This window comes from Phodopus roborovskii, unplaced genomic scaffold (genome assembly GCF_943737965.1).
Source record: "Phodopus roborovskii unplaced genomic scaffold, PHOROB, whole genome shotgun sequence".
NCBI classification, from domain to species: Eukaryota; Metazoa; Chordata; class Mammalia; order Rodentia; family Cricetidae; genus Phodopus; species Phodopus roborovskii.
In genome coordinates, this window is record NW_026126484.1 from 2,821,955 (window position 1) to 2,845,550 (window position 23,596).

General features: G+C 37.3%; 1 gene segment (V, D, J or C); it reads right to left on the minus strand.

Moving 5' to 3' along the window:
* Positions 1–2,908: 2,908 nt before the first annotated feature.
* LOC127229614 (T cell receptor gamma constant 1-like) lies at positions 2,909–23,349 on the minus strand. The segment is given in 6 exon segments: positions 2,909–3,096; positions 8,767–8,814; positions 11,215–11,544; positions 16,158–16,211; positions 20,427–20,439; positions 23,029–23,349. Coding segments are annotated over 6 exon segments (909 nt in total).
* Between the last annotated feature and the right edge of the window lie 247 nt (positions 23,350–23,596).

A 23,596-nucleotide genomic window follows, 5' to 3' on the forward strand; every position in this document is an offset into this window, starting at 1 on the left:
GGCTCTATGGATTTAATTGAAGGCTTCCTCATTGTAAATTTTATTTGTGAGAAAAAGAAATAAAAAGTGGTAACCATTAGTACTGGAGAAATTTCTGAGGTGTGTTGCCTAGAAGTTTTCTTTTTGATTTGTAATTGAGATGTAGAATTTTAAAAAATAATTGTATTTATAGTTAAGAAGCATTTGAAGTACTATATTCTTGTGCATAGTAGGGTTATTGAAAAACCTAAAGAAACTTGTCATCGGGATTTTCCCAGCTGAGGCCATTGCAGCACACTCAGCTGTTTCTTAAAGGTATGCCATTGGGTAAGACACTGGTAATTGTGCAAGATCATTTGAAGTTTTGCAAGAAAGCCTACTGTTGAATAGGACTTTCTGTGTGGGAGACTATACAAATCTTTATTTTCTACTGAGCTACCATGGGTGCAGACTTCTGTTTCTGCATTTATTTCATGCCAACATGAGCTATTCAGTACAACAGCCTGATTAGTGGACAGGAAGTCTGAGTGGGAGTTGGCCTTGCTTGAACAACCCGGTGACAGGTTAGCCTTTAGCTCTGTAGTTTTAGGAACAACATAATCCAGGAGCAAAGGTAGACAGACCATTCTCTTGAGTCGTTCCTAGCCTGGTGAGGAACATTTTTGTGAGGAATACCTTGTTTCTGCTCTATAACCAAATGCTTTAGAAAGAAATAGTTGGGCTCCTGAAGCCGGATACCTTGGACTCAAATCATAGCTGTAGTTTTTATTAGTTGCATAGCTATGGGAAAGTACCTTACACATCTCTGCCTCACATTCCCAATCTGTGGAATGTCACTTGTGCTGGTCTCATTGGGTACAACACATACCTGATGCACACCGAACACTGCAATCAGGGTTCTCCATTAAGTTTCTGTAATTGACTATGCAGCTACATAGAAACCTGAAATTAATTTGAGTGACTTCTCCAAAAGATAGTTACAATTCAGCACAAGATTAACCATACATGTAATATGTGTTTTACATAAAAATATTGAATGTTCTTAAAGACTGAAGAGTATTTAAGGGAAAGATACATTTACAGTTATTTGAAAAAATTTTACAGTATATACATTTACCAAGCCATCACATGGGACTCTGTAATTACATATACATTTATGTATCACTGGTGGGGGGGACTAATGCAAACAGTTAGAGACAGACCAACTATCTCAGACTCTTAAATGACTTTGAAGTATGATTCCTGGTCCAGGGTCCTCCCACAAAGCCACCTGGCTTCCCTATGTGTAGCAGTTTTGGTAAACAAGTCTTGGATGAAGAAGGATGAATAACTGTCTCCTTCCCAGCAATGTACCTGGCTTCATCAGTCTTCCACATAGTGAGTCCAAGGACCTCAGAGCCCTGAGTATGGAATAGCTAAAAGCCAGGATGCTGTTCACACCCAAGAGCATTAGTAATGGCCCTGTGGTATCTGCAGGCAACTTCATTAGTGCTTGTTCAGAAAGAGCAGGTTAAGTATTCAGAGGTGAAGGTGGAGCTTCTACTGATGGCAGAGGGAGAAAATTCTGTGATCCCATACTAGGCACATTCTTTCCCAAAGAGGAAAGACTGAGAAACTGGTGAACAACAGATGACCCGTGTGTATGTAAGGAAAACATAGACATGAGTCTCAAGTCATTTGCTTTATTTTTCTCAACTGAAAGTGACTTTGAGGAAGGTACATGGTATTGGATGAGTAATTTGTGTCTGTAAAACAAACACACTGAATTCAAAGATACCTCATTTTAAAATATAACTGTTACTTGAAAATCAGTGAATTTAAATTTTCTAATCTATAGGCTAGAGTTTTGCTCACATCAAAGGACTCTTAGAGAATCATAATCTGCCTGGGGTGTGATAGAAGCTGAGTCATCACCTTTGCTCACTTTAGGTGTTTTTGTGTGATGTGTGAATGGGATAACCCAGTATTTCTAAGGTACAGTCGAGGACATGTCTCAAACGCAAAGTTTTATTAGTCCTTCTAATATGCCCACATCTGGGGGACACACCATTCTAACTTTCTTCTACAGGAGGAAACTGTGGTATGGAGAGTTCAGTATTTGATCTCACTAAATTCTGGACCCAGGGTTGAAACCCCAGACCTCAAGTCTACAGTCCAGTGTTCATCTCTTCTATCACCTTTCTTGTCTGGAGCTTGGGCAACTCTCCTGGGAATAGTGTAAGGGGTGGGGAGCATGATACTGTGACACAGGCACAGAGTTGATCACACAGCTCCCATCCTACTAGAGCCTTCCCTGCTTCCATAGCAATGACTTAAACCAAATGACCCAGGCCGAGTTTCCCCTGAGAGAGCAGTCATTGGGCTTCTGCACTTGGCTGCAGCATTTGGGACCCACTGCTCCAGGAAATTATCCCAATTACCACATAAGGGCCAAACTTAGTAATATACATTTGGACCTTAATACAAACAAGCATTGTTTGTCATAAGTTGGTTGTCATTTGCTTTGTACCTTGAACCTTCATTCACTGTCACAAATAAAAGCACACATCTTATCAAGAGTAGACCTTATTTTTATTGTATTTTGCAAAACAAAGCACAGAGTTCAAGCTCAAATAAGGTTCTTCGGGGCATGTGAAGTAGAGGCTTTTAGGGCATTATCTGCTTCAAGGGCATGAAGTGGAGTGACTAGAAGCTTCAGTTTGTGTACATTGGGCTTGTGATGCTCTGGGCTCTTGGGTGGGGGTAGGGGGTTTGATAGAGGATGGATGAGTGCTTCCATGGGCTGCTATTTGTTTTATAGTGGAGTTGATCAGTCCCCTCCCTGTTTTGAAAACATTTGTATAGTCATGATAAAAATTTCCACATACGTGACCTTAAGGAGGTCAAAACAGTAAACACATCCAGCTAGACCCTCAGAAGATATTGAGGGGCAAAAAAAGATGAAAATAACATGACCTTTCTGTTTCATCATCCATCATGATCTTTGACCATTGCAAGGCACAGCTGCTCTTCTAAACAGACAGAATGTAATGAAGGCCAAGTGGACCACACTCTTGAAGAACAGGATGATGTAGGTATAGAATGCAGAGGTGTTTGTCACCTGAAGCTGCAGCACATCTAAGAGAATCCCACAGTTAGTTTCATCTGCTCTTTTGACAGAATAGCAGATAGGTGACTTTTTTTCCCTGGTACCTGCATTGAGTGATGACTCAACACCTACCACTCTTATCAGAACTAGGAAGTCTATTAATAAAAATCCTTGATAAATTCATTTATAATTTTTCACTACTAAAAAAAGAGAAGTTGCACTTGGGGTAGATGGATCTATTTAAAAGTTAAGTGGGGGATAAATTTAGAAATTTTCACTTCCAGTGTTTCTAAATAATAGCATAGAATACCCATCATGTACAAAGCAAATTACAAACAATATTCTGACATCTTTGTCCATGAAACGTTCATCTTTTATAATAAATTAATAACTTTTGGTAGAGTAATCATTTTCATTTGCAGAAGGCACAGAAAAATAGCTTGCAAATATGCATGTGTAATCCACAGCTTAAGTCTTAGTCTATATTAGCGACTTCAAAAAATTGTTATTTTCTTTTTACATCTCCAAGTATAACTATCATCCCAGACAGGAAAATATAAGCACAAACACAAAGTAGAACATCCAGAGCATTGTAGACAGAGCCTGCAGTGCTCTGTCAGGAGGCACTGTCCATAGATATCCAGGGGTATCACAGCAGGGTGCATGGGAGGTTATAGAAGAGGGCACTTCAGAAAAGCCTCAAGGAATTTGTCTGTCCAGATTTCCAAAGACTCTTAACTGTTTCTCTCAAGGCTCTCATTAGTAATTAGAACCAAAATATTTTGCAGTTTTATAAGACATATGTGCTGTCATAAAAATTAAAACAATGCTGGAACTGGAAAGCTCACAGTAACCAATTAGTGAGTCAAGGCCACGGATTTTCTTTCTGTATAAGAGATGTAAAGTAATGAAAATGGAAGTCATTCATGCATATGTGTGTACACTGATCATTAAAGTGGCTGGGCCACTAGTCTCATATGTGGCTGTCTGAAGCCTATGCTCTTCCCAAGTTATGTGACATTGCACCATAGGCAACTCTTTACACTGTGAGTTAGAGGGAAAAAACAAAATGGAGTAAGTGATCAAATTGCCATTTGATGATTGGAACCCCCAGATCTGGATGTGGGACATATATAGAGGATCTAAAATTAGCTCACTGACTACATCTGGAAAGTGAAGGAAACTGTTACAGTGTATGAAAGGAGTAAAAAGAAAAAATATACAAGATATACACACAGAATCCAGATCAAGGGCCTTTTGTCTAAAAGGGACTCTGTAGGCACCAGGAAATATGATTAGTACCCCTTAAAAAAACCTACTAAGTTCTGTGGGTTCTAATGAAAGGCACAGTGTATGAAGATCAATTGTTGATATGACTAGGAAATAATGGGACCCATTACACTACCACCCAGTCTATCCTGCAACTCCAGGCTTTCCTTTAAATTAGAGAAATTAAAAGTTAAGATTATTGAGATCATGTTCTATATAAGATAAAGGTAAGCAGATGCTAAGACACTCTGTGTTCCTTCCAAGTAAGCTTCCAGATCAGTAGCGTTATTAACTAGAAGAAATGAAAAGAAGTTCTAGTGAGGATGTGTGTGTGTGTGTGTGTGTGTGTGTGTGTGTGTGTGAGAGAGAGAGAGAGAGAGAGAGAGAGAGAGAGAAATCTCATCAGACAGAATTGATGAGGAAGATTCATGCTTGTAGACTAATGATTGCTATACCAGGCAATGTATTAAATGTCACATTCATTGTATTCCACAGTGGGAGTTAAACTCTGAATGACTCTATGTGTGAGAAAAGAATTAGGCTTAAAAGGTATAGTCAAAAATCTTATGTGATTTTTTTTTAAACACGGGGTAGTTATTTGGAAAATGAATCCACTGGTAAAAGTGCTTGTCTTGAAAATTTAAGAATCTGAGTTTGATCCTCATAACACATGCAACAATGCTAGGCTTAGATATAGTCTGGAAATCACTGCCCTGTACAGGCAGGGAAAGAAAGGCTCCCATAGGCTAACTGGTCAGGCAGTCTAGCTCAAGTGCTGAGCTCCAAGTCAATGCAAGACCTGCCTTAAAGAAAGTATAGCATTTCTGAAGATAGCCTCCTAGGTTTTCCTCTAGACTTCACAAGAATGTGCAAACACACACATGAATTTGCACATATTTGTATTTGTTCTCTCTCTCTCTCTCTGTCTCTCTCTGTCTCTCTCTCTCTCTCTCTCTCCCCACACACACACACACAGCACACACACACACACACTTTAACAAAGACATTCTCATTTACCCCGGGCTAGTCTTGAACTTTTGATCCTTCTGCCTTTATATATCTGAAGGTCTAGGATTACAGGCATACCATGCAACACTTACTTTGAACATCTTAATTCTTAATTATTCTTAAAAAGTGACTATTTTTCTGTTTTAAAATACAATGGCTGAGTATTCCAGTAAAATTCTTTCTAATAGTGGAAATATAGGGAAAAATAACTATTTTTGAGAATAAAAATTGAGATGAAAATAGTTTTTAGTGACATAAAGAGAAGATTGATTTAAAATGCTACTGTCTCTTCTGCTACATTTAGCAATTATTTTTGTTTTTTTAACATTAATCCAAAGATATTCAGAAGATGAGGTGATAGAATGAAGAAAAACAGTTTCTCAAGAGACAAAGGCAAATATAAATTAAAACTTACCGTTTTCACATTTCAGAACACTTTCTCTGGGATTGATATTAATAGTTGTGAAAGCTAAAAGAAATTAGAGTACTAGTTATTGATGTTTATTATTTGAAAGTGTGTGTGTGTGTACGTGTGTGTGTGTGTGTCTGTGTGTGTGTGTGTGTGTGTGAATTAACACATATTAAGTGTTGATACAGAGACTGGAGAAGACATATTTAAAAATATGAGGCTTGCAATTTCCAGAATAATTGATGCTACTATGAGATTCCACAGAAAACATCGGTGATATGTTTTTGCACACCATGTACAAAGTTTGTGATATCATTACTTATTTTTTTATCACATCTGTAATACTGTTTTCCAGATTCCCTGCTTTTCTTCTATATCTAAACCTCCATGCACAAAATTTGCCAAAAATATGCACTAAAGATACAGTCAATGGAAAAAAAAGTCCAAATTGGCTGATTTTCTGACTTGTACACATTAGGCTGCTATGTTGTGTTCCACCCACAATGAATGTGTCTAACCTTAGTGTCAACAACAGAATGGTATGCCCTTGAGGGAGTCTGGTGTGGACCAATTTCTGTCTAAGCAGAAGAAAGTAGCCATAGCTTTGTAAGCCTCATTTTCCTAAATCTCCTCCTTGTTGCTTGGTTGATGGAGGGAAGATTGCAAACATGCACATCTGTATCAATAAGAGCTGTTGTCTTTACTGTGATCATTGCTACACCATGGACTAGCTAACTGCATCCTAAACACCATCATGCTTAATTCTCCTGTAACACTAAAGTGAGTTGAAGTCTACATGTCCTAACTATAAATTAAAAAAATAAACTTTAAAGAGCTTACATATAACTCATAACAGTGAATGAGAGGGTCAATATTTAAAGAATGATGTGGATTTAATAGATAGGATATGTGGGAAACACTTTGTAAATACCATCAAACTGTGGATCATTTGTATTTTTCAATCAAAATAAAAGTATCTAGAATAGAATCCTTGTTTGAGAAAATATTACATTTATATATCAATAAAGAAACATAAGTATGATCCCAAATTCACAAATTCTGGTAAATGATCAAGAGATTAAACTGAGAAACCATGGGGTAAGAGAAACAGCTAAGTTAAAATGGGAAAAATTAGCTATATACTCCAAATGTCTAAAAAAATGTACTCATTGAAATTATAGAACATCACCAAACCAGTGAAAGATACAGACTTCAAAACACAAGAGGTATTTGGAATCCCAAATACATGTGATCAGATAAGACCTCTACATGGCACACTAAATCTAAGATACAAAAATTACACCAGATGGAATCAATGAAAAGTTGCAGAAGAAAAATACTAAGTCACAGAGGCACACATATCAGGATCTCAGAGCTCGAAGCAGGAACCCCCCAAAGCAAGGAAATTGTCCAATGATAAATTTCAGAACTTTAAAAAACTACTGCTATTTCCAATTATATCAAGGAAATGAAATCTGAAAATATCAGTGGAGAAGCAACAACCTTTTAGTGCACAGAATGAATCACTTTGTGACCACTGAACCAGCATTGTAGAAGGAGCTTGAAATCATACACACCAACACCAAAGAGAAAGAAAATTATCGACCAGAGAAAACAGTGAACAAGAAATGACATGAGAGAAATATATGAACAAAAGAGAACCAGATGTCGAAAGGTCAGCCACACAGAAAGTTCCTGATAAAAATAGAAGAGCAAGAAAAGAAACAATTACTTCAAGCAGAAAAACAACCAGCACAAATGGCAGGAATAAGCAAAGTCCCTTCAGTAATAATCTGGAATCAAATGGTCTTATTCTCTGATGCTAATGTGTCAACCAGCTGGTTGAATTAAACAAAACAAAAATCAGGATCAAACAGTTGTTGTTTGCAAGACACCTATAACTGGTGAAGATATGCACAGATTGGAACAGAAAGGATGCAAATCATTTGATAAGCAAACAGGAGCCCCAAACAAATAGATGTAGATATAGCTATAGTTGCAGTTGATAAGTAGACTTCAATATTCATGGTGAGAGATTAAGAGGGCCACAACATCAAGATAGTATAATAATTATGAATACATTTGCATTGAATGTTGAGTGAAGCAGACAGCAATGAAAATGAAGACTAGATAAGACCAAGTAAATTAATAGTGAGTTATTTACAATAGACAGGCCATCCAGATATTTCAAAATCAACAAACTTCAAATTTTAATTCTACTTCCAACGGACTTAACAGACATCTAGAGAATATTATATTTAACTCATTTAGAAGACACATTTCATCTTAAAAGCTCATGGGACTTTATTTCAGATAACATTTTAGGCCATAAAGCTATTGTCAGCAAATAATAAAAGAAATAATACATTTTATGATATCAAAACACAGTAGAACAAAACTAGATAAAACTAGCAGGAGAAAATATAAAAAGTATGCAAACGTATGAAGATTTGGCAGAATTATTTTGAATGAAATAAGGAAAGAAATACAAAATACTTTTAGATTTAAGTGAAAATGAAAGAGAAACTTACTAGAAACTTTGGGATATTGTGACTTTACTATATTCTGGGGAAAGACAAGAGAAGCCTGAGTAGTTTTTGTTTGTTTGTTTTATTTTTTAAGTGTCTAGTTATCCAAATCAACCTTGGATGTGTGTTTTATTTATCAATGTTTATAAGCAATACTAAAATAGTTTGATATCACACTTTTCCAAGTCATTAAATGTTGGATGGATGGATGGATGGATGGATGGATGGATGGATGGATGGGTGGGTGGGTGGGTAGATGGATGGATGGATGAGGTTCTTCTTTTCAGTCATTTAAAGCATCTCACTGAACTCTCATTTGTTAACTTGCTGTCTTAATATAATATGATGCCAAGGGAATAACTGGTTGCTCTAAATGTCATTAAGTCTGTTCTGCAAAATTCATTCTGTTTTTTTTTTCTACCTAAAGCAAGGTGGATTCAAATGTTAAGATGATTAGGAGGAGGAAAATAGAATCTAAGCCTTACCATTTTCAGATTTCAAATAAGCTTCTGTGGGAGTCATGGTGTTGGCAACTAAAGGAAAGGAAAGCAAACATTGGTCAGCTATCTATGGCCAATACTTTACAATGTATGCATATATGTATTTGTGAATGTATGTATATACCTATTTGTGCAATATGCATATAGATATAGTGTCAACAGAAAGACAGCCATTAAAATATGAGCCTTGCAATCCCAGAAGCATTAGCTGCACTTATGTTGTAATACCCAACACTTCCCCACCAGACCCACTTTTCCCATGTACTCAGATGTCCTAGAAAAACTCATGTTTCAAAAGAGACAATGTTTAAATGTATACTAAATGAAAAATAAACAGACTATTTGTTGACATATGGTCTTATATATGCTTGACTTGACATGTCACACTGAAAAGAATTAAGCTCGGTCTATCCGGTGACTTCCAGGCCAGCGAGGGCTATGAAGTAGGACTCTGTCTAAACAAAGAAAAAAGAAAAACCTGCTAAGATCTCAAATCTTCTTACTATAATATCTGAAGGTTTTTGTGTGCAGTTGTTTCTGGGGATAGGCAGATAGTCCAAGTTATATTTGTAGTTTTCTGTGTGAAGATTGAGATAAGACAGAGACACCTATAAGTGTTTTAAATGCAAAAATAGTGAGCTTAATTATTTTAAATGGTGTTGGAGATGCATACAACTGTTATTTGAGCTTATTCTTTTGCTAAATGTGTTCTCATAGGCATGGATTTCCTTTCAAAATGCAATTTCATTGAAGAATACATTCTGTGTGCATTAAAATGGGTGTGTGTTTGGTGAAAATGCAAATACAGTCATTTGGTTTCTGTTTTCCAGATCTGCCTTAATGGCTCTAAAGTCTAGCTTTTAATTCTTTCAGTGACTTTATTATCTAAAAGGTAAATGGAAATCACTATCACCATGAATTGGTTGGGGTACAAAAGAATAGGGTTACTAATAATATAATCTATGTGCTTCTAAACTCCCTCAAAGGTAATTGCAGTCTTCGCAATCAGCTTCATGTCCTTTTATAATCATAGCATTAAGTTCTTTTGTCAAGACAAACCATACAAAACCAAATGTTTTCCCAGAGGCAGCATTAGAAGTTCTTTGTTAAATGTCTTGATTGCTTTCCTGCCATGAGACACACATGGAAAACACTTTTTTCAGCTTTGTATATTTGTCTTAACTCTATCTCTTTAAGCTGGAAATTGAATACGGGGGCTATCTTACAATGATTTGCTATGCTATGACAAAAAAACAACTTCCTTCATTGCTGTTAATTAATTTTCTCTTCATGAAAACCCGTGGTAAAGGTAGACAACTTCACAGGCATCACTGGCTACTGCTGAAACAAACTATTCCAGAGGACAAAGATTTTGTGAGGCCATGGCAAAGATGTCTCCATATTTTGGCATTTGTGTATTTTTTCCACAGATCAAAAGGGTTTGTCAACCACATGGGGGGAAATAAAAGGATTCTTTGTCTCTGTCATTCTGAGTCCTTAGGAATGCTTTCAAGACTCAAGATAAGAACCTACTCACATGGAGAGCTACTACTCACCTACTCACTACCTGTCTTTGACCACTCAGCCTTTTGCTGGCTGTGTCTAGGTCATGGCTCCTGAATAATGCATAATTCTAAATGATGAGGAACAGAATACAAGTCCTTTACTGCAGCCATTGGGTCACTAGCTCATCTGATACTATTCATCCACATCTCACTTGGATCTGGCATGCAGATGACACAGCAAATGTCTACCCAAATGGCTGCATTTACAAAAGCAAGAAATCAACTCACTGTGGAAAGCAGAAATGTATTGTATATGTTAGCCTTATTCACACTTAAATTGTGAGTGATGTGTAACAGTGACATGTAAAACAAAAATCAGAAAACCTCAAGGCTGTCATAAATCTTCAATGACCAAATAGTTCTACACTTTTTGTTGAATATAAATTTTCATAGAAGCACTGTTTTATGAGTTAAAAACTTACTGTAGACAGAAATTAGTGCACTGAAATTGAATTAGGCAATTTTGCATATTTTATATGGTTGAGCATGTCTGAAAAGTGTCTATTGTTCTTGTGTCTGAATCAAGCACAACCAGGAAAAATGAGAACAGCAATTTCAACATACTATGCACTGAATAACTAGATGCTTTCAGGTATGTTATTTCATTTAATCCACGAAGCAATTCTAAAAAATAAGACACGATCTTCATATTTTACATAGTATAACTGAAGCCAAGTAAATTAAAAGCAAATATTTTGCTATTTTCCCTATAACATCCTCTGAGACAGAACAGCAAGGTTCTGTGTTTACAATATATAATAAGATTTAAGAAAGATTGATTTATTTTTATCAATACACATTATAACAATAGGATCATTCCCTTTTACATATGTTTTCTCGAAACACATTTATATTACCATATGCATACCTTTATCTATAGGAGGAAACAGAATCTCCTGGTCAACTCCTTTAGGATTGTGTTCATGTTTGACAATACATCCATACTCTTTATCCATTGAATCTTCAGTCACAGTCAGCCAACTTAACTTCATGTATGTGTCATTAGTCTTCATGGTATTTCCCTTTTTAGATGCCAGAATCTTACTGCTATCCTTTTCTTTCCAATATACACTTATGACATCAGGAAAGAATTTCTCAAGGAGACAAAGGAATGTCCCAGCCTTATGGAGATTTGTTTCAGCAACAGAAGGGAGAAAAATGGTGGGCTTGGGAGAAATGTCTAAATCAAAGTGTTTGTCTGTAGGGAAATATAAAACAAAAAAAAAAGAGAATTATTAGGAAGACTCAACTGTTATGTGGAATTGACACAATTTGGTGCCGTGTGATAGGAGGACAAATTATGACTAAGTTAGTGCCCACTGTAGACTTGTACTTGCCTACGTTGTGGAGATTTTCTGTGGCTCCCACCTTAGAGTTGCACAATTAATAGAGGGTTTTGCATGACTTCCAGAAGTCAGCTGTTGACTGGAGGGGCCTAGTTGAAATCTTTCTTTTGTTGCTTTACAGACAACATGGATCCTTTGCTACATCTCCTGTATTTTCTCAGATTGGATCACATTTTCAGGATGTATAAAAGAGTTCTGGGAATGACTATATGATGTCTCTGATAACTGGGATCCACACTTCCCTAATGGCTAGTGTTGCCACCCTTTGTCTCTTAGATTGTCTAACTAAGTCACTCTCCTGTGCATTTGCAATTCTATTAGCCCACTCTCTACTTAACTGATTTTTACATGTGCTCCTTTTATATCATCTCACATATGAGATGTAACAAGTTGAGTTGCCTGTTTTAGTGACCATTTCCTCCAAAGTACAGTAGCATGCATTGACTTGAGCCCTTGCCTGTGTCTGTGGATCTCTGCCCAATCCTACAGATCCTACTGCTTCTCTGTCATCCCATAGCATCTCATTTCCACATCTAAACCATTCTAGACTTGGAAGCTGGACTGCTTTTACAGATTTCCTATAATTGAGGGAGGTGTGGAAAGCAAATCCACTACATTTTTTTAACAATATTTAATGTTTTTATGTTAATCTTACAGAGTTACATACTTACAGGTTTTGTTTGGCTTTAGAGAAAATTTAATTTTTTGTTTCATTTAAAGTTGAAGCATTACTAAGATAAAACAGAAATGTGTTTCTCCAACTTATTTTAATATAAATTTATCTGACTTTAAGAGACACTTGATCCATCTCTGATGTCCAAGGTTAAACTCTATATTTCTCCTAGAATTTGTCAATACTATATGCTCTGCTATGTACCTGTTCAAGTAAGCTTTCACTAATAATCATATGCATTTGGTTATTATATAAGTATTACATACTTTATATATGATCATCCTATAGTTCACATGTACATAAAGCTAAATCCTATTATGTTATTTATACAATGTTCATGGTCTTCTTTAATAAAATTATTTGTATTAAAACTTCCTATAAAATTACTGCTGCAATATCCATCATGTTCATTTTTCCTCAATATTTCTATTTGCTAGTATTGCCATCTTTTTCCTTCCCTCTAATCATAGAAATAGTTACCACTGATATCAAACTGACAAGTGTTGTTCTTGTGCTAAAGATTTCCTGATAAGAACTCCACAGTGACTCAATACATACAAAACAACTTTAGTTCAGAGTTCCTAATTCTTCAGGTTCTGTTGACAACATATGTGTATAACAAACTGTGTCTCTGAGCAAATCAAATAGCCTTAGAGGCTTCAGCTCTTTATCCTAAAAACAACTGTATTAGTGTGAATTGGTTTAACTTTACTACCAGAAATAGAAATCAAAGTAAAACTAAACAAGAACAACAAAACCAAAGTATTTGAAGAAACAATTAAATGACAATCCTACAGAAACCTAAGAAGTCACTGTTATTTCATCATCATTGTCACTATTAGAGGAATTTGTTTGCACTTGCTCATGGGAATTATGCATTTAAGGATCTGAGATCAATGGTAAATATGAGCAAAACAAAGTCCTCTGTCCCGTCTTTGCATTCTACTCTGCTTTGACTTTTCTGGAATTCCCAACATTGTAATCTAATGGGTGCCTTTCACACACCAGCCTCCAAGGCATCATCTCTCTTAGCGTCATGTAAAAGGCAACCAAGAGAGCCCTCCCTGCCTGGCTACAACCTAGTGTGTGTCAGTGCATGAAACCCCTTCACTTCTGTTATCTAGAAGAATTGTTCCACTTCAAATCAGCAGCATAGCATCTGGAAATGCTCTCTTTTCCCAGAAAGAACAGCTGAAAACAAATTCCAGCCAGTTTGCTCCAAAAAGCAGCCTGAAACAGCTGGCTTAGTCTCAATGCAGGTTGACTAGAGGAATAGCAGATGGTCAGGCTGCACAGCCATCACAGGTCCCTAAGTGCCAACTACCATATTATATCCTATCTTCTGAGGGTTCCTGATTGGCATGGCTCTAACTGTCAAAAGGTTCATATCCCTGACATAGTGGCAGTGTCATGGGTTCATTTAACAAGTCTCTCAGCGGATGGGGGACAGTGCCTACTCTGCTTTGCTTTCCTTCTGAAGGTCTCATGCACTGAAATCCTTTTGTAAATTTATTATGGATTTCAAAATATGATTTGCTTCTTTTTATCAAATAATGAAAGGAATGTGTTTCACTATATTTTCTGTTATCTTTGAGCATAAAATTTTAATGTCCCTTGCTAGGTAGCCACAGCCACTTCTTTTTGTTCTTCTGTTTTTTCTTAGGGTGACTCCTTGTGGACATTGGATTTTGGAAACCATCATTAAAAACAATAAATCCACAGTTCCTATTGTATAGCCGTTTCTCTTTCTACCTCATTGAGTGATTGTTTGAGGAGGATGGGAGATGTGTTTCACAGTCCTGACTTTATAACTAGACTGCCACTGGCTGCATTTAAGCAGATCTAAAAGCGAGAGAACACAGACTGAGGCTTTCTTTACCAAATTGTCACGTATGATACAGGGCTAACTGTGCATGTAGGCTTTGTACAGCCTTCATGTAAAAAAGATGCTCTCCTGTCTTTCTGAACCAAAGCACAATTTAGGAAATATATAAGATTTATATGGACTAACTTTGGAGTGGAAATTCATAAAAGAAACTCATGAAAATAGAACGCTTCTGTACAGAAAAGGAAATGATCAATTAAGGGATGAAGAAACCCACAGAGTGGGAGAGAATGTTTGCCAGCTATACATTTGACAGAGGATTAATATGCAGAATATATAAAGAACCCAAAAAACAGTCAGGGGCTACAGCCATCATTCAGCAACTAAGAGCACTTGATGTTGGAGGGGGCACTTTAAGTGGGGAAGGAGAAGGGAGAGCAAACCATATGGGGAGTGTTTTCAAACACTAAAGATGTTTGAAAATCCACAGTGAATCATATTAAGATCACATACACTTATGAGAGGGAGAGAGAGAGACAGAAAGATAGAGACAGAGAGAGAGAAAGAGACAGAGAGAGAGAGAGAGAGAGAGAGAGAGAGAGAGAGAGAGAGAGACTAATTTAGGATGTCAGGACTTCTCATCCTATTTCACAAAACCCACAAGCCAGCCATGGGAAAATTCACCTTTTTTAAAATCAGAGTCCAAGAGACCCTCAAAACAATATAGATTATTGGCATTGACCTTGGTTGCCTCTAAGAATTTTCAAATAAGACCCTGTTGCTGAGTAGACCACACTTTAGATATAGTACTTGAAGGAACTGAAATTTAGTTGACCTGAAAGCCTTCTTCCTGAGGATTATCTCTCATCATACCAGAGAGAGGTATGTAAGCTGCTGAGGCAAAAAATGCAACCAATGACCTATGAACCATAATGAACATATGGCAAGATATCCTTAAAGGTGCAGTAGTGGCAAGTACGTATGAGTGGTAACCAACAACCATCTAATTGGATTTAAAGTTTTCTCAAATGGAGAGAATTTGTGCCTAATACTGTAAACCTAGTCCACTACTCTTGGCTGGTACAGTTGTTGACCTTAGGAAAGTCTACTACTGCCACTCCCCAAACGGGTATGCCTATCCTTATGCACACAGCTTGGTGTGGTAAAGAAATTTTCCCTTGTGGCAGATGGAAACTATCACAGAAAGCCACAGTGGTCAAAATACAGAGAACAATTAGCTAGCTGGCACATAGCTGCAATTCATATACAACCCCTATACCTAAGACTCCGGATATATCACAAAAGAATGAATGGAATATTGTAGCCAGAGGACTAGGATATCTGCTGGGAGTATCTTCCTTATATGAAAGGGAAGCTGCATCCAAGAAGTATCAAAAATATGATTACCTGAACAAAAACTGAAAAAACAATACCATCAACTGACATGCTGATTTGAATAAAAGCAATCTTACAATGTTGCTCTTACTAGATGAAAAACTACAAGCAATTAATGACTGCTGAGAGGGAGAAGCAAGGTCTCTGATAGGTTATCCAAGCATAAGCAACACCAAAGGGACTCAGCATATTGCAGTTACAAATTCATTATTACGTGTGTGTGTGTGTGTGTGTGTGTGTGTGTGTGTGTGTTTAAGAATACTAATTAAAGAATATGAGGCCATAAACTTGAAAGATTAGGGAAGAGACATTAGTGGTATAATATTGGTAATATTGGTGAATAGCATAAGCACAATCTTCACAGAATTCTAACTTCTAGCCTTGTGTATTCATTTTAAATGCAGGATTTTAGTTTGCTGACTGACAAGAAAGAAAGACATTGCTTACAATTCTATGTCCAGTAACTCATAAATAAAGTTGTGGTCAGATACAGTTGATAACAATGATTTTTTTTCTAAAAATAAGAAAAAAATCTCACTGGTTACTCACTACTAAAATAACAGATTCCTTACCTGAGGGAATTACTATGAGCTTTGTCCCTTTTGAAAATGCCTTGATCCACGAAGCTGTCACACTGCTCAGACCTTCTACAAAAACATGAACCCTCTCTTGATGAGCCATTTAGGAACTCTTAGAAAGCTGACCTGGATTCCTTTGGAAAGTTTTGTGTCATCCAATAGTTTGTGAGTTTCCTTGTAAACTGACTTTCACAAACTGTTCTCTTGTCTGAGGTAGTAGTTACTGGAAAGTTTCAACAGACAATGGGAAGGATACAAGCAGAAAGAGGGCTGGGGCATGCCACAAACCAACAGCTTCCTAAGTTACCAGGAAATACATTCTGAGAATTAAGTTTCTTTTTTTTAATTCCCAGATGTTAAGTCTTGTTGAAAATGCTAAAATAATTTAGCAAATATGTCTCTATTCTCAGAAATACCAAGGCCACTCCTTCAGTAATTTGGGAATTTCTTAACGGGGAAAGCTCTCTAGCAATGGCAATGGAAATGTAGCAACAAAGTAAAGTTTAAGGATGTTGAGCCAAGCCCTCCGTGTTCTAGGAAGCAGCATGGCCTCTTGCCAACATGATTTATTATCAAGGTGGTGGCAACTAGGAAATGGCTTTTTTTGATGACTTCCTCTCCTTCCTCATAGAAGAAAATAAAATTATACAATTCTATCTCCCATGGAATTATAAATCCTTTATAGTAGAAAGTAGAAACTGAACTCCAGTGCTTTGAAATTCTGAAAGAAAAAAAAAATTGAAGGCATTTTTTGTGATCTCCCAACACTTACCCCAGGAAGAGAGGAATGGAACACAGGTAAAGCCAGGCCTGGCTGGGCACCATGCCTGCCCAGACCCAACTAAGTTACATGAGCAGACATGAACTCTATCCCTGAATATGGAGGACCACTGGTGATCAGAACAACTGTCCATCAATAGCCCTCTCACAGCCACCAACCCAGGTGAGAGGACCAGAGTGTAGAAGAAAATTATGCCCTGAATATCGTTTTAAATGTAAATATTTAAAAATTTAGCTTTACATATGTATTTTGCCTATATATAAATGTTATATATGTCATGTGTGTGCTCAGTGCCAGCAGAAGTCAGAAGATGGCATGGATCCCTTGGACCTGGAGTTACTGGCAGTTCTGAGCCTTTGTGTGGGTGCTAGGAGCCACACTGAGACCTATGCTAGAACAGAAAGCACTCCTGATGCTAAGTTACTTGTCCAGTCCCCAATTGCATTTTGGGACAAATAATAGTTCATGCATTGAGTTCACATCAATTCATCTTTTAATGACTTCTAGTCCCTAACTAATTGGAAACTTCTATGAGAAAAACAAGTGTGTGTGTGTGTGTGTGTGTGTGTGAGAGAGAGAGAGAGAGAGAGAGAGAGAGAGAGAGAGAGAGAGAGAAAACTCATACACTTTCACAAATCATTTAGATTTCATATGTGACCTCACAACCCAATACAAGTCTTCATTCAGACTCTCCATGGGATTCTGACATGCCAAGTTGAGAATTAAAGCAAATCAAAATACTTGCTAAGCAGAAGTTGGCACAGCACTGATCAAGAGAGGTAGGAAGAAGCACAAAGAACGTCACTAGCCCCAGACCATATTTGTCTCCAGCTTCCTCGTTCTCAGTGACAGCTTTGAGCTAAATGAATCTCAAGGACCTATCCACTCCCAATACCTGTGAACCTATGAAAGAGAGCGCTGAGCGTCCTTGGCAGTCATGGGACTATGAGTACAGCTGAGGAGCAGATATAGGAAGGTTTTCTTATAAGTTCCTTCAGATAATGAGACTACGAGTAGGTACAGCAGTATGTGGCTTCATCTGCTGTGATAACATTATTGATAATCAGGTACAAGGTACTGTCTGTCATTCCTCTCATCTGTTTTCAAGGAGAAGTTGGGTTTGTCTGGCTTATAAGTTCCTGGCTGAGCCATAGAAGATTCGTTTCAGTGTCTCCCCTTCTTCCAGTTGGTACCAATGCACAATGCTGTTCTGAATGGAGGATTCAGATAGCTTGTAACTTACATGCACCATCTTGTTTGGTCTTTAGGCAAAGGACAGCTGATCCTCGGATATTCTCAGTTTGGAATCTCTAACTGAAAAAACGAGAAGGGGAAATTAGAGATGTTCAAATAATTTTTATTCCCAGTTGGAATACTGGGAATACTCCAAATACAAAAATAATGAAAGGGAAGAAGGGAGCAAAATCAATTTACAAACCCAAGCCAAAGATAGAACGAAAAACTCAGGGGGCTGGCATTTCCAATGCTAGTTGAAATGGACACCAGAGACAGTGACTAGGACAGTGGATTAAGGTAGAGACTTAGCTCTAGGAGAATGATCAGGATCATTTTATCATGTCCCTATTGCAAGGGAACTATTAGATACCAGAAGACCTTATTGTTACTCCTATGTTCCAATAACAGAGTCACTTTCGCCTTGGTAGTGGCATCTGTCCCCCACTTCTTTTCCATTGGATTTTTCAAAGACAACTCTCTTCAATATCATTTTAAGAAATTGATGTTTGTATTTTTCTGTATTATTTTAAGAGGTTTGTAAAAGTCTATGATTATAGTAATCATATAGGAAAATTTGCCTTATTATATATAGTGCAGGATGAGATGAGAATTCCACCATCATAAAAAAAAATTTCAGAGCCTTGTGAATAGTAAACACCCTCCACAGATCCGACATTTCCCCAGAGTCCTAAGCTTGATGCCAGTTATTCTAGTAATCATATTGCTATAGACTACACACACTGTTGTGAATGAACACCTTCTGTTTTTATCCTGTTCATAGTTATTCTTTTTATTTTTCAGCTAAAACCTACAGAGTAGCAAAATAGAAATTTTTTATTCATCAAGATGTGCTACAGAATTGTTACTAACTCATTTCTTTCATTTGTAAAGTTATTTTGTGCTTAAATTTGGTGAAGTGATGGAGCTAGAGAGAAGGAAGAAAAGAGTGAAGATAGAAGAGAAGTAGGGTTGGAGATAGAGGTAAAAGAGAGATGTTGGAGGTGATTGAGATAACACTGAAATAGATGTTAAGTAATGAATACATATAGGTAAATGGTATATGATAGTTATACAGAAAGCAGACAGATTATAGATGAGAGAGAAAGAGAGAGAGACTATGGGTAGTAGATAGATGATTGTGTGGTAGATAATAGATGACAGATAAATATGTAGATGATAGTTACTGGGTAGATAGCTAAATGGTAGTTAAGAGAGAGGTCTACGTTTAAAATTTCTCTTGGTTGACACTTTTCTACTAACACTGATGCGCACAGTACACTTCACCTGAAATATTTAGTGAGAGGCTGCATGGGGAATTTAAAAATATCCCAACTTTTGACTTCTGACCACCAGCCAAAGAAACTTGCTTCAGACTTTATTTTGCTGTGAAGTGTTGCCATTAAATGGCCAAGATAAAGATGACATAACATGTCCTTGTCCTGTTTTAATAGGCCAAGATAAAGATGACATAACATGTCCTTATCCTATTTTAATATGCATTAAAAACAAACTATATATATTTAGTTTTCTAAATACTTACATGCACTAATGTGTGCTAATAATCCAGAACATCAATCTAATGATTTAATTATTGAATGATATATTAGTACAAGTATTACAAAAACTTTATGTGTATTATTTAATGGGGCTTTTCAATAGTTTTAAGGTTAATATTATGTTCTCCATTGCAAATTAGGAAAATTAATCAAAGATAAGTAATTTAACCAAATCTACAAAGACAGCATGAGGGAATGTGTATGTAACACAGATTCCTTTCATAAACATTGGGAAATAGGGAAAGATAAAAATAAATTGAACATACCTTAGTCAACTCTTGCCATCCAAACACCATCATCATGTAAGAACCTTCCAGAATCCCTTCCCATTTCTCGGCTAGAAGAGCACACCACCAATCTCTGGCACCCCTAATACCACTGCCATAGGACACTGCCTCAAGACAACACCTCTGACAACTATGGTACCCCATTACTTCCATGCCAACTCAAAGTAGTATAACTCCCAACTCTGTTGGGGTCAGTATAGCTTCCTCACTCATGAATCAGTATAGAGTACCTCCATTCCTGCACTTCAGCATCATCTAACTGATATAAGACCAACTAAGCCAAGGAATAGCAAGTATGGATACTAACACCCACTCAGTGAAGACAGGCTACAAACTCACACCAAAGAACTGAACCAGCAAATTACCTCCAGGTGTGCAAGTCTAGTCTTAAAACACAAGTGACAGGAAATGCCAAACTGTGAATCCTCCAAAATTACCAAACATGAAAAGCCAAAACTGTGTCTCCTCCAAAGTTACCAAACATACAGCCCCGAGTGAGAGCAATTTAGACAGAACTCCAGAAAAGTGATGTTTAAATTATGTTCTGAGAATTCAAAGAGAACATGAATTAAATCTCAGATAGACTCAAAGAGGGTAAGAATAAGCTAGTCATGGTGGTGCATGTCTTTAATACCAGCACTCAGGAGGTAGATTTTTGTGAGCTCAAAGCCAGACTGGTCTAGAAAGCAAGCTCCAGGACATACAGAACCTGGAACTATGTTCCAGCACATAGAATTTTTTTTTTAAAAAAAAAGTAAACTCTTGGATGAATTATAAGAGAATACAAACAAATAAATGAATGGAATGATGAAGATTCTGAATCTGAAAATAGAATTGAACAAAGTGAGAGAGATAGAGAAGAAAATTCAAGCAGAAATAGTGATGGAACTGGAAAATTCAGTAAGTCAAATAAAAAGCTAAATGGAAAGTCTCCTCAATAGCATGATCTTCTGGAGAACAGACTAACAGGGCTTGAAGGCAAGGTATAAGAATTGAATCATCCCCCTCTTAGGCATATACCCAAATGATCCACATCCAAGCAACAAAGACATGTGCTTGATGTGCTCAACTATGTTCATAGCAGCATTATTTGTAATAGCAAGAACCTGGAAGCAACCTAGATGTCCCTCAACTGAAGAATGGATAAAGACGATGTGGCACATTTACACAATGGAATACTACTCTGTGGGAAAAAAAAAACAATGGAATCTTGAAATTTGCAGGCAAGTGGATGGAACTTGAAGAAACCATCCTGAATGAGGTAACTCAGTCACAAAAAGAGGAACATGGTATGTACTCGCTCATATATGGATTTTAGACATAGATAGAGCAAAGGATCACCAGCCTATAATTCACACCGTCAGAGAAACTAGGATACAAGGAAGATTCTAAGAGATTCATATAAGGTCCCTCACAGAAGAGGAAAGGGACAAGATCTTCAGAGCATATGGGGAGTGGGGGGAGCAGTGAGTGGAGAGAGAAGTAGGAGAAAAAGAAGGGGAGGAGAGGAAAACACATGGGACTAGGAAGATTGAGTCAAGGGAGGAATAGATGAGAGAAAATATATATATATATATATATATATATATATATATATATAGAGAGAGAGAGAGAGAGAGAGAGAGAGACTGACTGACTGACTGACAGAGACAGAAGGTCATAAATCAAGGAAACTTTCAAATACATTGGTGAAAATATTAAGTAGGTGGTTTATAGCAAAGTGGGGAAAATAATATCTCCTAGCATGGTTAGCCTTTGGGGTGCTGGCAGCTAGTGGTTTATCAACACATTCCAAAGGGCTTAACTGGTCGTCACAAAGATGCTGCTCAAACATTAAGAAGGACAATTGACAATTAAGTGGTTAACGATAGTCCAGGGTAGTTGGACCTCAAACCACAACATTCCATTTCTTCACCACCATGGAGGTTCTGGGCAGACAGCTTTCCCTTTAGAACTTCAGTCCACAGAAAGTAGATTTCAAGAACATGGGAGAGGAAATTTTTATTTTTATATTTTAGCATCTGTCACACTGTCCCTTGGACATAATCATGCCACCACTAAACTCAGAATAAACATTGTCAACCATTGTTTCTTATATTTTACTTTCTGAGATGCAGGGAGTTTTCCTTTTTTTTTTTTTTTTTTTTTTTTTTTGTTAATTTATTGTTTGAGAAATTCATACATGTATTTAACACCTTGTGTTCACACTAACCACCCCACTCTCTTATCCAGCTCATCCCAAATCCACCTTTTCTAACCAGTCCACTAACTATGGCATACTATTTATTTATGTATCTATTTATTTATTTGCTTTGTGGCCTACTGCATTTCCTGATGCTCTTAGTCTCTCTTTTCATTATTTTCTTAGCAGATAACTGAAGTACAGCCTCAGAGCTTGCTTTGATCCAGCCATGAGTCCAAGGGTGTAGACCAAGTTTTGTCACATTGTGTCGCCCCCAAGCATTGTACTTTGGTCTCTAATATTCCCCAATGAGTTGATTATGTACTTACAGTTGTAGTAGTCACTGGTTTTCTTCACTACAAACTAAAGATTATATCTAAAGACAGAGCTCTCCATCTCTGAAAATCTTCAGTGCTTGTGAAGAAACTAGGAATCTATAGCAGGAAATGTCCCTGTGGGAATGAATGTCTCTGCTCACATGTAGTGCTCTCCTGACTTAATTCTAAGCTGTTTTTTTCCCTGCAAACCTTTGTGCAATGAATGAGCAAAACACTATCCTGTATTTACTAGCTCTCAGATACCCTGAGTAGGGTATAGTCTGGGGCCATTCGGCCTTCAGACTATAGTCCATAAGACCTCATTGGTTAAATAGAACCCATGATGTTGCCTGGAAGCTCCAAAGCACTGTGGGGAAAGGTTCTTGTGGCCCCTCAGCTAAGAAACAGGAGGCTGTGCTTGATGAGAAGGATGTGGGTTGGCACAGATGGGAGATGGTTCTTATGCAGGCTCTTCTAGAAGCTCTAATGTTGTGCTAAATCCAGACAGCACAGTAGTAGATGGCTTCATCTTCTTTCTTCAAGAAATTTACTTTCAAAGTTGAAGTAGAAGTTTGAAAATCTTTGCTTGCTTCAATTTTTTTGTTTATTCCTTCTAAGTTGCGTTGATTATAGTTCTCCCTGACATTTATGAGATGCTCAAACTGTTTATTTGTTTTCTGCTGGTACCAATAGATATCTACTTTGCCAAAGTCTTGAATAGAAACTTTACAGGATATTTGAGCACTCTCATCTATTGCTCTGGTCACTGATATTTCAGTTTGCTCCACCAGCCCAAGCCCAGCTGCAAGCAAAGAGAAAAATCTCATGAACAAACAAAACAGCACTTGAAGAAATGGAAATAAGGATGACTTCATCACCTCTTGCACATGGAAATGTCTACTTACAAACCCAGAGGCAGGGGATGATGAATCCACTCAGGAGCAACATCCCAACTGTCAGGATGCTTCTCAAGGAGGAAGGAAGTAGCTGGAGTCTAGGTCATAAGCAGGATGGTGGGAATGTCTTATTTTTCTCAGAGAACTACAGGGCCAGTGGATCCCCTGGGGTGAGTCA